The sequence below is a fragment of the Salmo trutta genome, chromosome 19 (genome assembly GCF_901001165.1).
Source record: "Salmo trutta chromosome 19, fSalTru1.1, whole genome shotgun sequence".
In the NCBI taxonomy this organism is placed as follows: Eukaryota; Metazoa; Chordata; class Actinopteri; order Salmoniformes; family Salmonidae; genus Salmo; species Salmo trutta.
The window spans coordinates 30,708,206-30,720,413 of NC_042975.1; the positions used below are offsets into that span (position 1 = coordinate 30,708,206).

At 43.9% G+C, this 12,208-nt stretch overlaps 1 protein-coding gene across 3 annotated transcripts in view; it reads left to right on the top strand.

Moving 5' to 3' along the window:
* The window catches only part of LOC115154331 (vacuole membrane protein 1), a 107,408-nt gene that overhangs the window by 58,256 nt on the left and 36,944 nt on the right, over positions 1 to 12,208 (top strand). For all 3 annotated transcript variants that reach the window (XM_029700457.1, XM_029700456.1, XM_029700455.1), the window contains exons 6-7: positions 1,229 to 1,462; positions 4,100 to 4,231. In XM_029700457.1, coding sequence (XP_029556317.1) covers positions 1,229 to 1,462; positions 4,100 to 4,231 — 366 coding nt within the window. The remainder of the gene's footprint in view (positions 1 to 1,228; positions 1,463 to 4,099; positions 4,232 to 12,208) is intronic.

Genomic DNA, 12,208 nt, shown 5'->3' on the forward strand with positions numbered 1-12,208 from the left:
CTTCACAGATACACACACTTCACAGATACACATATTTCACTTACACACATTTCACTTACACACTTCACAGATACACACTTCTCAGATACACACGCTTCACAGACACACAAGCTTCACAGATTCACACGCTTCACAGATACACGCTTCTCAGATACACATGCTTCTCAGATACACACGCTTCACAGATACACACGCTTCACAGATACACACGCTACACGCTTCACAGATACACACGCTTCACAGACACACACGCTTCACAGACACACACGCTTCACAGATACACGCTTCTCAGATACACACGCATCACAGACACACACGCATCACAGACACACACGCATCACAGACACACACGCTTCACAGACACACGCTTCTCAGATACACACGCTTCACAGATACACACTTTACAGATACACACGCTTCACAGATACACACGCTAGACAGATACACACGCTAGACAGATACACACTTCAGATATATGTTTTTTACAGTAACACTTACTAGGTCTGTATATTCCGCCCCATATGGGTCAACCGACCGACGCTTCGTTGATGCTGCCACGTCATTTCAGTATTAGTTCTATGAGTGTAGTGTCACCCAAGGGGCCATGGGGAGGAGATGTTTTCAGACTGCACTGTAAAAGCACTACCCATGTTTTCTGAAGTCTCCAAGTTCTTTGTCTTTGGCGCACTTTGTCACAGGTGCAGCTCTCAGTGTGTGTGTGTAACGGTTTCTTGTCCCCAGCTTTCGTTTCGGATTCTTTGATGTTTCAGTAGGGGAGTTTTGACCCACCTTTTAGCTCTAGGCCTCAACCCCTTTGTCCCGCGCCTCCCCCTGTTTTACCACAACATGCAGGAGGTTTCTCTGTGGTCTCTCACCCCTTACCCCTTATAACTCACAACTCATTTGTAAATCCCCCTATCTGAATCATATTGAAGGAATGGCAGGAAGGTAAAGGAGACAGGCAGGCAATGCAAATGATGTTCCAATCTTACAGAGAAAGACAGAGGAGTTGCCATAACCATTCATATAAGTACTTTTAAGCAAAGGCTTATACCATGGTTTTATATATGATCTTCCCTCTTTAAATGCAAATGTTGCCAGGGCTCTCCCTGAAAGCTTCCGTTGAGTCATAAATTCCAACAATGTTGTTGATGTACAACTGACCTCCCACTCGTCTCCGTCTCTCTCTCTCTCTCTCCGTCTCTCTCTCTCTCCGTCTCTCTCTCAGGGTCCACACATAGCATCAGTGACCCTGGCAGCGTATGAATGTGGTTCGGTGGATTTCCCGGAGCCCCCCTACCCCGAGCAGATTATCTGCCCCCAGGAGGAGGTGCTGTTGGGGGGTACAGAGGCCGTGGCCCAGGCGTGTGTGGAGGGCTTGGCGGGGGCGGCAGCAGCTGTACAGGGAAGCATCTCCCTCTGGACCATTGTCTCCAAGGTCCGCTTAGAGGCCTGCATGTGGGTGAGTCTATTCTACATACAGTCTGTACACAGTCAACACACAGTCAACTGCACAGCCCATGACACATAGTCGAGACATGCAGTCTACAAACAGTCAACGCACGCAGACGACATGCACAGTCTCCTACAAAGTATATTACACACAGTCTTTTACACATATACCCCTCAACTGGGGTTTAACTATCCGTATTGGTACATGTCAGGTTTACTGGCAATAATGCTCTATGATCAGTAACCCTCAAAGAATTAGAAGAAAAATAACATTGACTGTAGGTCAAGATTATTTTTGAAACATGTGATTACTAAGTGAGATATCATTGACAATTCAATACAACAATACCCACCGATGGTTCGGAAAACCCCAGCCTTTTACGGTGAATTTCCCCTTAACACTGCTGGTGGTTTCACACCTCTAACCAAACATAGCTATGTGGTTAGGTACTGGGGACATGAGACTGACAGTTTGTAATCCTTCACCGCTGTCACGCACACACACCACTGTCACACCACTATCACACATAGTTCTGTAGCTAGAGCCAGCCCTGGCACAGGTAGATGTTAACCCTTCACCAGATACTCTGGTTGCATTCTGACTCTGGTGGCTATGGTAACCACTACAATGACTCAGCCATGAATAGAGTTGCCATGGTACTACCACCACCATGCTCTGCGTCAAAAGCCTATCAACCCTCACACCTCTATTTATTTTAACATTTATTTAGGCAAGTCAGTTAAGAACAAATTCTTACTTACAATGACGGCCTACACCGGCCAAACCCTAACGACGCTGGGACAATTGTGCGCCGCCCTATGGGACTCCCAATCATGGCCGGGTGTGATACAGCCTGGAATCGAACCAGGGTCTGTAGAGACACCACTAGCACTGAGATGCAGTGCCTTGGACCGCTGCGCCACTCAGGAGCCCACCTCTAACTGGTAACTGCCTGTATCAGCTTCCCAATGACGACCAGCAGTTCTCTTCCTGGATTCTCAGCATTCACAGCTCTTTTACCGAGAGTCAGGCAGTGTCAGGCCCTTTTCTCAGAGCTTCCCTCTGTGTGAAACTGTCTCTACTGAAAAACACAGATGGTTAACAGACAGAGAAGTCTGAGAAGAGAGAACTCATCTCTATGACCTGTGGTGAACTGGGGACTTTTATGTTCCTCTAAACTGGCCGAAAATGAGAAGTGGAGGATGTTATCTCACTCTTGTTTATTCACGTTTCACATGTTACTTGCTGTGGGGAACAGAGTACCTCTACTTCTACTACTTTAGTACTGCTGCTGCTGGGGGCCTTTCCCTGGAACAGAGTGAGTGAGTGAGTGAGTGAGTGAGTGAGTGAGTGAGTGAGTGAGTGAGTGAGTGAGTGAATGAGCAGGTCAGGTGTATTCTAACACCATAGTTTTTGTTATGCCAGGATAAGTGTGATTTCCCCATTCCTTTTCTATTTCACCAGGGACTCTGATTTCAGTGGAGCAGATTCAAGGTTTGTTTAGCTGGCATGTCGTGCCCATACCAAAGAGTAATTATGTGGTAAGGGCAAAGCTGTGTGTGTGCCAGCTAGGGGTATGCCATACGATCCCCTGGCCTCGCCCCCAGATGCTGGCACAGCCCAAAATGCTGCAACACCTGCTGTGCCCACTTGATGCTCACGGCATTAAAGCCCCAAAAAGCTACACCATTCACCCCACCCTTCTCTGGCACCAGTAGCCCTTCTTATGACATTACCCCCTTGCTCTCCCCTCTGGCCCTCCCCTCTCCCTCTCTCCTCTGGCCCTCCCCTCTCCCTCTCCCCTCTGGCCCTCCCCTCTCGCCCTCCCCTCTCTGTGTCACCCCGTCCACCGCTGCAGGGTCTAAGTGGTCCACTTCAAAAAACACGGCGCAGGTGGCTGCAGTCTGGCACACACGCAAACACACACACGCAAACACACACACACAGTAGTGCAGTGCAGTGAATAGAACAGCTGCCCTGGAGATTAGGGCACGTCTGCATTATGAGCAAACTGGCAGGTTTCATCAAAGACTGCTGTGTTGACATGGAACAGGATGTCCAGCTTAAGTATCCCATCACCCCTCCCTCACCCTACCCCTCCCTTCTCCCACCTCCCTCACCCACCTCACTGCATAACCTCCCTCCTTTCCTCACCCCCCTCACCCCACCCCTTCTTACAAGTTTCTCTGTGCCTGAAAACATTATCATTATAAGCTATGAGCAATTCCAAAGCACTCGTTTTCTCTGCAGGTTTTTCATTGTGTTAATTAAGTCTGTTGCTCCGCGCTCCCTCCTCATCCTCGTTCCTGGAGGAATGAACCCACTGAACCTGCCTGGGATGAGGATTTGTTTCACTCAAATTTCTTCCGTCTTTCTTCACAATTTGGCGAGTGATACCGTCTTATAATTGAAAGCTATTTAGGATGTTGGATATTGATATAGTTTGATCCAAAAAGCTCTTTGAGGCCTTGTAATAACACCTTAATTGACCCGACAAATTTTAAATATATTTTAAAAATCATGTGAGCCAGTGTCGTAGGTGTATTGTATTATACTTGTATTGTGAAAGGGTGTGTGTGTGTGTGTGTGTGTGTGTGTGTGTGTGTGTGTGTGTGTGTGTGTGTGTGTGTGTGTGTGTGTGTATAGGGAGCAGGCACAGCCATCGGGGAGCTGCCTCCCTACTTCATGGCACGGGCAGCGAGGCTATCTGGAGAAGAGCCTGATGATGAAGGCTATGAAGAGTTTGGAGAGTTGCTGGAGCAGGCAGAGACTCCACAGGTAAGCCCTTATCCAACCTCTATCTGTACTTTTCTCTCTCCTTTTTCTCTATCACTCCTCTCTCTATCTCATCCTTCCCCCCGTCTCTCTCTTCTCTGACAGAGACAGGTGGCACACAGCCTTTCCATCTCTCCTCCTGACTTCCCTCTCCAACTCTGCTTTCTCTCCTCTCTCTTCTCACTGCTCATGCTCTACCTGTTTTGTCACTACTGTCCTCCAGGTCTCACTCTGTTTTCTTCTGCCTTCTCTCTCTCCTCATCTAGCAACCTTTTGTGCAACTTTGTTGAAACAAAACGGTCACATTGTATACATGTGTCATACCAGTGTAAACCTCTTGGATGTGTATGCGCACGCACAAACACACACACAGAGCGGAGCGGCGTGAGTTGAGCCCTGACAGAGAGATGGCTAAAGTTCATCTCATTAACTCCCCACAAGCCCGTTCCCTTATCTCTCTCTCTCGCTCTCTCTCACACACACATGCACACACACGCATTAGCTAACCCATTCCCAGTTCCCTACCTCAGCCCTGAAGCAGTCATGTGTTGCTGCCTTTTACAATGCTCTGCTCGGTCTAAGTGTGTAGCAATGCCATCAAGGGCAAAGCCATTGTTTTCAAGGTGCCTGCATTGGCTTTTGTAATACCATGACAAACAGTATTTTCATTTGTAAATAGGCTCGACAAGTACTTTGACCATGACAACTCATAGTAAATGTTATTTTCCTCCGTGAATGAAAGAATAGACAAGATGTCAGTTGCTTTGTCCCTCCATAATCTTAGCCGGTCTTCTCTGAGTGCACTTTAATCCTAAGGATTGTATTTCACAATGTCATTCAATGTCATGAGCATTCCAACTCAATACAGGTCAAACAATGGGGGCAGTCAGGAAAACAGTTTGGAGAAGCCAGTGCCAAAAAATGACCGTATTCTCCTTCATGTTTGAAAATAGATTATCCAAAGGTTTGTTCTATTCAAATTGAAATCAGACATTTGGGTCAACTTGTGGTTGACATGACTTGAGGGGCTTTAAGGGTTCATTAAGTAGTGATATAATGAGTCGTTATACTGCGAGCTATTCATAGTACTCTGAGCACTGTCTGCTCTTAATAGACTCACACTATAAGCTCACACTCTCTACAAAACTCTACATGAATGACTTTTTGCCGATATAACCAAAAAAGACATTGGCGTTCAACATCAGGTACATTGACATATGTGTTTTCATCCGGTGGGTCAACAGGGTGTGACAGGCACGGGTAGTTTGATAGTGGGTGAGTGCTCCCTGGCACCGTAGTGATGGGGGTACCTACTGTCATGTTTAGTTTATCACTCATACCATGGGCATCTGCAGATCAAATCAAATCACATTTATTTATATAGCCCTTCTTACATCAGCTGATATCTCAAAGTGCTGTACAGAAACCCAGCCTAAAACCCCAAACAGCAAGCAATGCAGGTGTAGAAGCACGGTGGCTAGGAAAAACTCCCTAGAAAGGCCAAAACCTAGGAAGAAACCTAGAGAGGAACCAGGCTATGAGGGGTGGCCAGTGCTCTTCTGGCTGTGCCGGGTGGAGATTATAACAGCACATGGCCTAGATGTTCAAATGTTCATAAATGACCAGCATTGTCAAATAATAATAATCATAATAGTTGTCGAGGGTGCAACAAGTCAGCAACACAAGAGTAAGTGTCAGTTGGCTTTTTCATAGCCGATCTTTGAGAGTATCTCTACCGCTCCTGCTGTCTCTAGAGTTGAAAACAGCAGGTCTGGGACAGGTAGCACGTCCGGTGAATAGGTCAGGGTTCCAGCAGGTCTGGGACAACAGGTCTGGGACAGGTATCACGTCCGGTGAACAGGTCAGGGTTCCATAGCTGCAGGCAGAACAGTTGGAACTGGAGCAGCAGCACGGCCAGGTGAACTGGGGACAGCAAGGAGTCATCAAGCCAGGTAGTCCTGAGGCATGGTCCTAGGACTCAGGTCCTCCGAGAGAGAGAAAGAAAGAAGGAGAAAGAGAGATGGCACAGTCTCCAGCCTCCCTTGGCCCTAAGACCACATGTGTGAGTCTGGAGCTCTGACATTATTCAACACACTGATAAAGTCCCGCTCGGCTCTCCACCAAAATGAACAAACGAAGAGGAAGAGAGAGGGAGCGGGAGAGAGCAGAGGAAAAGAGAGGGGACGTGTGAGAGAAAGACAGATGCCCCGTTGTGGAGAGTCATGTTTTGTCCGTCGACACATTAATCTTGTCCTCTCTTCGTTATTGTTTTGTCTTCTTCTTTTTCTCCGCCGTAGCTTTGACGTGTCCGAGGCATCAGGGAAGGCTTGTTGGTTGTTTGTTTCGCATCCTCAGAGAGAAAGGTTGAACAAGTGTCACCGACCACAGAGCTGCTGCCTCAGGGCTGCTGGGTCTGAATTAGTGCTCTGAGGCTCTTTCACTCTCCCTCTACTGCTCTCTCTCTTTATCTCTGTCACACACTCTCTATTTCTGTTGATATCCCTCCCTCCCTTTCTCTCTCTCTCTACCTCTCTCTTTCTCTACTTCTCTCACTCTCTCTCTCTCTCACTCTCTCTCTCTCTCTCTCTCTCTCTCTCTCTCTCTCACTCACACTCTCTCTTTCTCTACTTGTTCTGTCTCTTTCTGCTGACATCTTTACAGTGTGGTCTGGTCACCGGGTGTGTGTGTGGACAGCATCTGGCAGTAGGTTGCTCACACCAGGAGAGTTTGCTGAGCTGCAGGAGTCGGAAGCCTTATTTTCCTTTCTTCTCTCTCCTTCTGTCACCTACAACGAGGGTGGATTGTTTCACTGGCCGAGAGAGAGGGAGAGAGAGAGACCGCTTATTGCATTGCATGCTTGTTATACTGTACATTCTTAAAGGAAGACATCACAGCGATTATGGACATCTCGTTACGGTGGATTTATATTGCATCGTTATTCTCTGTTATTTTAAACAAGATTAGAATAGTGATTATAGAAAATAGAGATGTGATTGAATGGTAAGATGGGAGAGTTTGTGATCGGATGTGTCTTTGGGCTCCACAGCAGGTTGGAGATGGTGACTCTCTTCTCTCTTACTCTGAGATCATAGGGGTGTCAATGTGCCAGGAGCTTGACTTAAACCTAGTGGCATTTCTCAGAACGCGCACGTGCCAACTTCCTGCCGCAAGCAGGCGCACATGAGTGACGGCAGAAGAACAGTTACCCCCCCCTTTCAAGACTCTATTCAAGAATGATAAAGTCATGACTTTACTAAGCAGGTCCAGACGCTGATGTCATGAAAATCTGCATTTTTAACATTTGTTTGAACATTTGGATGATACTTATGTTCTGAAATCGAATCCTGGAATCCTCTCTAGATGAACAATGTCCAAAAAGTAGCTTGGTGATTCAGTGGTTTCCCTGAAGTGCTTTATGTTTTTGGCCGGCATGGAAGTAGTTAACCAGCACTGTGAATTCTTGATTGCCAACTCCCAGGATTGTATCTCCTGTATCCTGAATAAGAGCTGTCTGCGCTGGGCTGGGCTGGGCGTGTGCCCTCCCCCCTGCCTCCCCCTGGCCTACTACACTCCACTCAAAGGCTTTCTGTGCTGTGGTTTGCCCAGCCCCGTCACATGACTTCTCTGAAAGTGCCCTCTCCCTCCTCCTCCCCCTTTATTTCCAGTAAACTGTTTGAAAGGAGGGGGTGAGTCAGAGTAAAACCAGCTTCCCTTCAACCACAGCTTGTTAAAGAATTTGTCAACGTGGACTCGGGGGCACTTTTTTTTGTCTCGATAGATTTGACTATGGAGCTGGGGTTGGGTTGCGTCAGGAGCCTTAACCACTCTGCTTCCTGTGTGTATGTGTGTGTGTGTGTGTGTGTATGTGTGTGTGTGTGTGTGTTTTTGTGTGTGTCTGTGTGTGTGTGAGAGAAGGGAACGGGCTTGTGGGGAGTTAATGAGGTGAACTTTAGCCATCTCTCCGTCAGGGCTCAACTCACGCCGCTCCGCTCTGGAGATGTGTCCTCCTTTCTGTGTGTGTGAACGAGTTTCATTCAGGAAAAAGAGAGAGAAAAAAACTGTGCATGGGTGTTGATTTTTCCTTAACTGACACTTAACTTTTCCAGATGCACATTGCTTTGTCGTCTGCCTATTTTGGATGGTTTTCAACTCCTTACTCCCACCACGTCTATTAAAGTCTGTAGAAAAGCACAATTGTTAATTATCCAACCACCCACATGTTTAAACCTTTCAGTTCATCATAAAGCATACATTTGTGTTCTAGAGTACATATTTGCATCAGTACAAAGAGTCATGCATATATTGTATAAATTGTATGAATTGATATCTGGGCAAGTTGTTATCATAAACATGGAGGGGCCTGGTTTGTTTATATAAACTGTTTTTCAGAGTCCCGCAATTTAGAATAGGGGTTGTTTATATAAACTGTTTTTCAGAGTCCCGCAATTTAGAATAGGGGTTGTTTATATAAACTGTTTTTCAGAGTCCCGCAATTTAGAATAGGGGTTGTTTATATAAACTGTTTTTCAGAGTCCCGCAATTTAGAATAGGGTTGCTATATCATTACATGTGAGGAGGGAAACGGTGAACTCTTTTACTTTTTTCCCACTGCCTATTTGCGTCAACCTTCGTCATCTCTCTGGCAACAATAACCATTGGTATTCAAACTATTATGCTAAACATGGTGCTCATTGGTACCCTTGGTGTGGAAATGTTGTGGAACAGTGAATATATAATGTGTTCAGATAGACTCTGATAATGTAATATCCTTGTAAAAATCTTAGAACCTGGATTCCATTGTTTCATTACTAAGAAGTCCCCGACAGTCACTCACCTTGGGAGACCTACTCTACCTTCAGACATCACCCTAACGAGGTCTAATATTCCATGGTTTTTTGCATAAATTTAGTTAGCAAAATAAGAAGCAAACTCCATAGCAGGTGTTGGGGCCACTAACTGTAATAGCCTTAACATATAAATGATAGATCAGACGTGTGATTTTTACTTCACGCTGTAGGCATCATCTTGATGTGGGGGAATATTGGGTACAGAGTGCTGAGTAAAGAGATGGAGAGCCAAAAGCTGGAGCCATGCCCCATGGTTTTAATGACACTGCACCCTTGACAAGATCTCCAAAATGTAATTGCTAGTAAGCCCTGCCCTGGGGGATAGGGCGCTGCGCGGGGGATGGGGATGGGAGGGAGGGAGGCAGCCGTGGGTGGAAGCCTGGCCAAGATGGTGATTTTCCATGAACTGCGTACAACACACATTGTGTGGTGTCTGGATTTCTGAACACTGGTCATGTAAGATGGACAATTTTGTGGTCCAGAAGGTACATACAGGAGGAGAAAAGGGGAGAGTCCCGCTGGTAAATCACAATGTCACGTGTAAACACACGATATTCCCCCCCACTGGGACCTTCATTTCATTCAGTGGTGAGGTAGCTATTTTCCTTTCACTCATCCATACCAGTCAAGTGAGTGGAAATCCAGAACTCTACTAACTTGGTAAACTATACCAACGCAAATATCATATTTCATCTAATAAATGTGATTGATTGACTAAACTATGCTGATTTCCCTAACAGTTATTAGTTATTGAAGCATAAATCCCCTACTCTAGTCCTGTGGTTGTTAGGTGTTTGTGGTCAACAGACGGTCCAGAGTCGTTCAGCTGTAAACCATACACATTCCTTCCCCCAGACAACCAGCTCCGTCTCCAAGATTTAGAAAGGGGGGGAGAACAAAAAAACAGAATAAAGAATTTGGAACAGAAGGCTAGAATTAGAGAAGAAGGATTATCCTTGTGGAAAGCTCCTGTGATTGGATAGAATCTGAGGGAGAAATTCAAAATGTGAGCCAATCAGAGTGGATGTCAGTTGGGCCCCCCTCTTTTAGTCTACTCCCTATGTCTCCATAATTTCCTGTGGGCCGGCTCCTGCTCTTGAAGCAATGCCACCATTACTCTACTGCTTTGTTGACCATATTAGGCATGATCTTGTCTTACTACCCTAACCTCAGTCCCCCCCCCAGTCAAGTTAAACCTCTCAAGTTTCAATTTACCGGTATGTGTGTGAAACAAAGGTGAAAGTCCTATAAATAAAATGTTCACCCATAAAAGTAAATGTCTTATTGTTTGGTCATTGTAAATAAGCAATTTTCCTCATGCATTGATGTTTAATCAATTTCTTGTAGAACATAATGATTTGGATGAGTATATTACTAATTCTGGAGGGCACGTCCTATCTGATTTGAAATTGCAGTTTAATTTTGCAAATAATTATAGCAATTAAACATATTAAATGTGAACTACCATTAAGTAGTAATAATATGGTATAGTCATGTGAAAGCTTGCAGTTTGAGGCCTGGCCAGTTAATAGTTGTTTATGCATTATATCAGATCTAGCCTGAGAGATGGCCTAAAGGTTAGTCTGAAAGTTAGTGGATGATTCCAGTCATTCCTCTAAAAAAAATTTATGTCTTTACATGCATACAGTACCATCTCATGTACAGATATTACCAGTGAATTAGGAAATATCATTCTAATTCATGAAGTTCTTTGGTTGGAGCTATACTATATCAACACTTTAGTCAAATGTATGTGTGCTATGCAACACATTGTTTAGAGAAGTAAAACATGTTCTTACAGCTCACAAGTCAAATGTATTTTACATTTTATATCAAAGGAAAGATGTGTTGATGTCATCTAATGTCATTACCATTGATTAGAACATAAAAGGGATAATGTGTTAGATATGCACTTAAACACACACACATTTAAACACATCAAGTCTTCATATCAAAGTTTCAGTGATGGAGCAATCAATATCTACAGAATAGATTTTTGTAGTCCAGTCAATAAAAGTCTGGATATACATTTTGCAATATTAAATACAAATCTATCTATATAAATAGACAATACCCTCAACATGATTTCACAAATTAGCACCAGTGTGTTTTTAGATTTAATTGACATTACATTTTTTTATTCCCCTTTAAATTTATATACCAACCTTACAGCATTGGCATAGTTAAATATCTGTAAAACAACAATAATTTGCCTAAGATCAAGACAAAATAAACACATCAGCACATGCGTACAATTTGTACTGTTATCTCTAGTGGGATTCTAATACAATCATCAGAAGTAGGACCAATTTACCTTAATCATTCCAGGATGATTCCGCCATCCTTCCGTCACAGTTCCCAGAAATATTTTAACTATATCAACTAGAGTTTAACCCTCATCTTCCCAGCATAGGTATATTGAGGAAAAATCCATGTCATTGCTTTGAAAAGAGCCTTTTGTTGAGTTGTCAGGAGAGATGGCGGGGAAAAAGCTGCAGAATTAGTAAGAATCTGTGAGTCATTGGAATGACCATGAAGTCTAGTCTTGCACTCACATTCCCAATGATATTGGATTAAAAACTGTCAGTTAGAGGATGTGAATACATAATATCCCAGTAGAAAAGGTGTTTGGATGAGTTTGCAGAGGGTGATTGTTCCAATTAGACAACTGACAGGACAATTGACTGTGTGCAGCACTTTTGCAGGGCTTAAAACAATTTTTTGGTTAACAGAAATATTGATATATGAAGGAAAATAAATATTTAGATAATAGTGACTTGGAAAAATCTGTAAAGCATGTCACAATATTATTTTAAATAAATAGAAAGATTCATGTTGCCACAATTCAATATGTTAATTGTACATTTACTTCTTAGAGAAATAGGTTTACTTGATATAAACCATATTATTCGTTAATCAATAATCTGCTCTCTGATATATTTGTACATATAAAATGCCAGCATCCTTGTTTTCTTTATATTCATGGTCATTGTGTTAAAAATACAAAATATAAATGAGAAGAGATGCTAAAAAAGACACCTGTTTGTCCTAAACCTACAGTAAGTATATTTTCTATAGTCTAAAAATCTTGCTCCATAATCTCACATTTTACTATACTAATAGTAATGTTAAG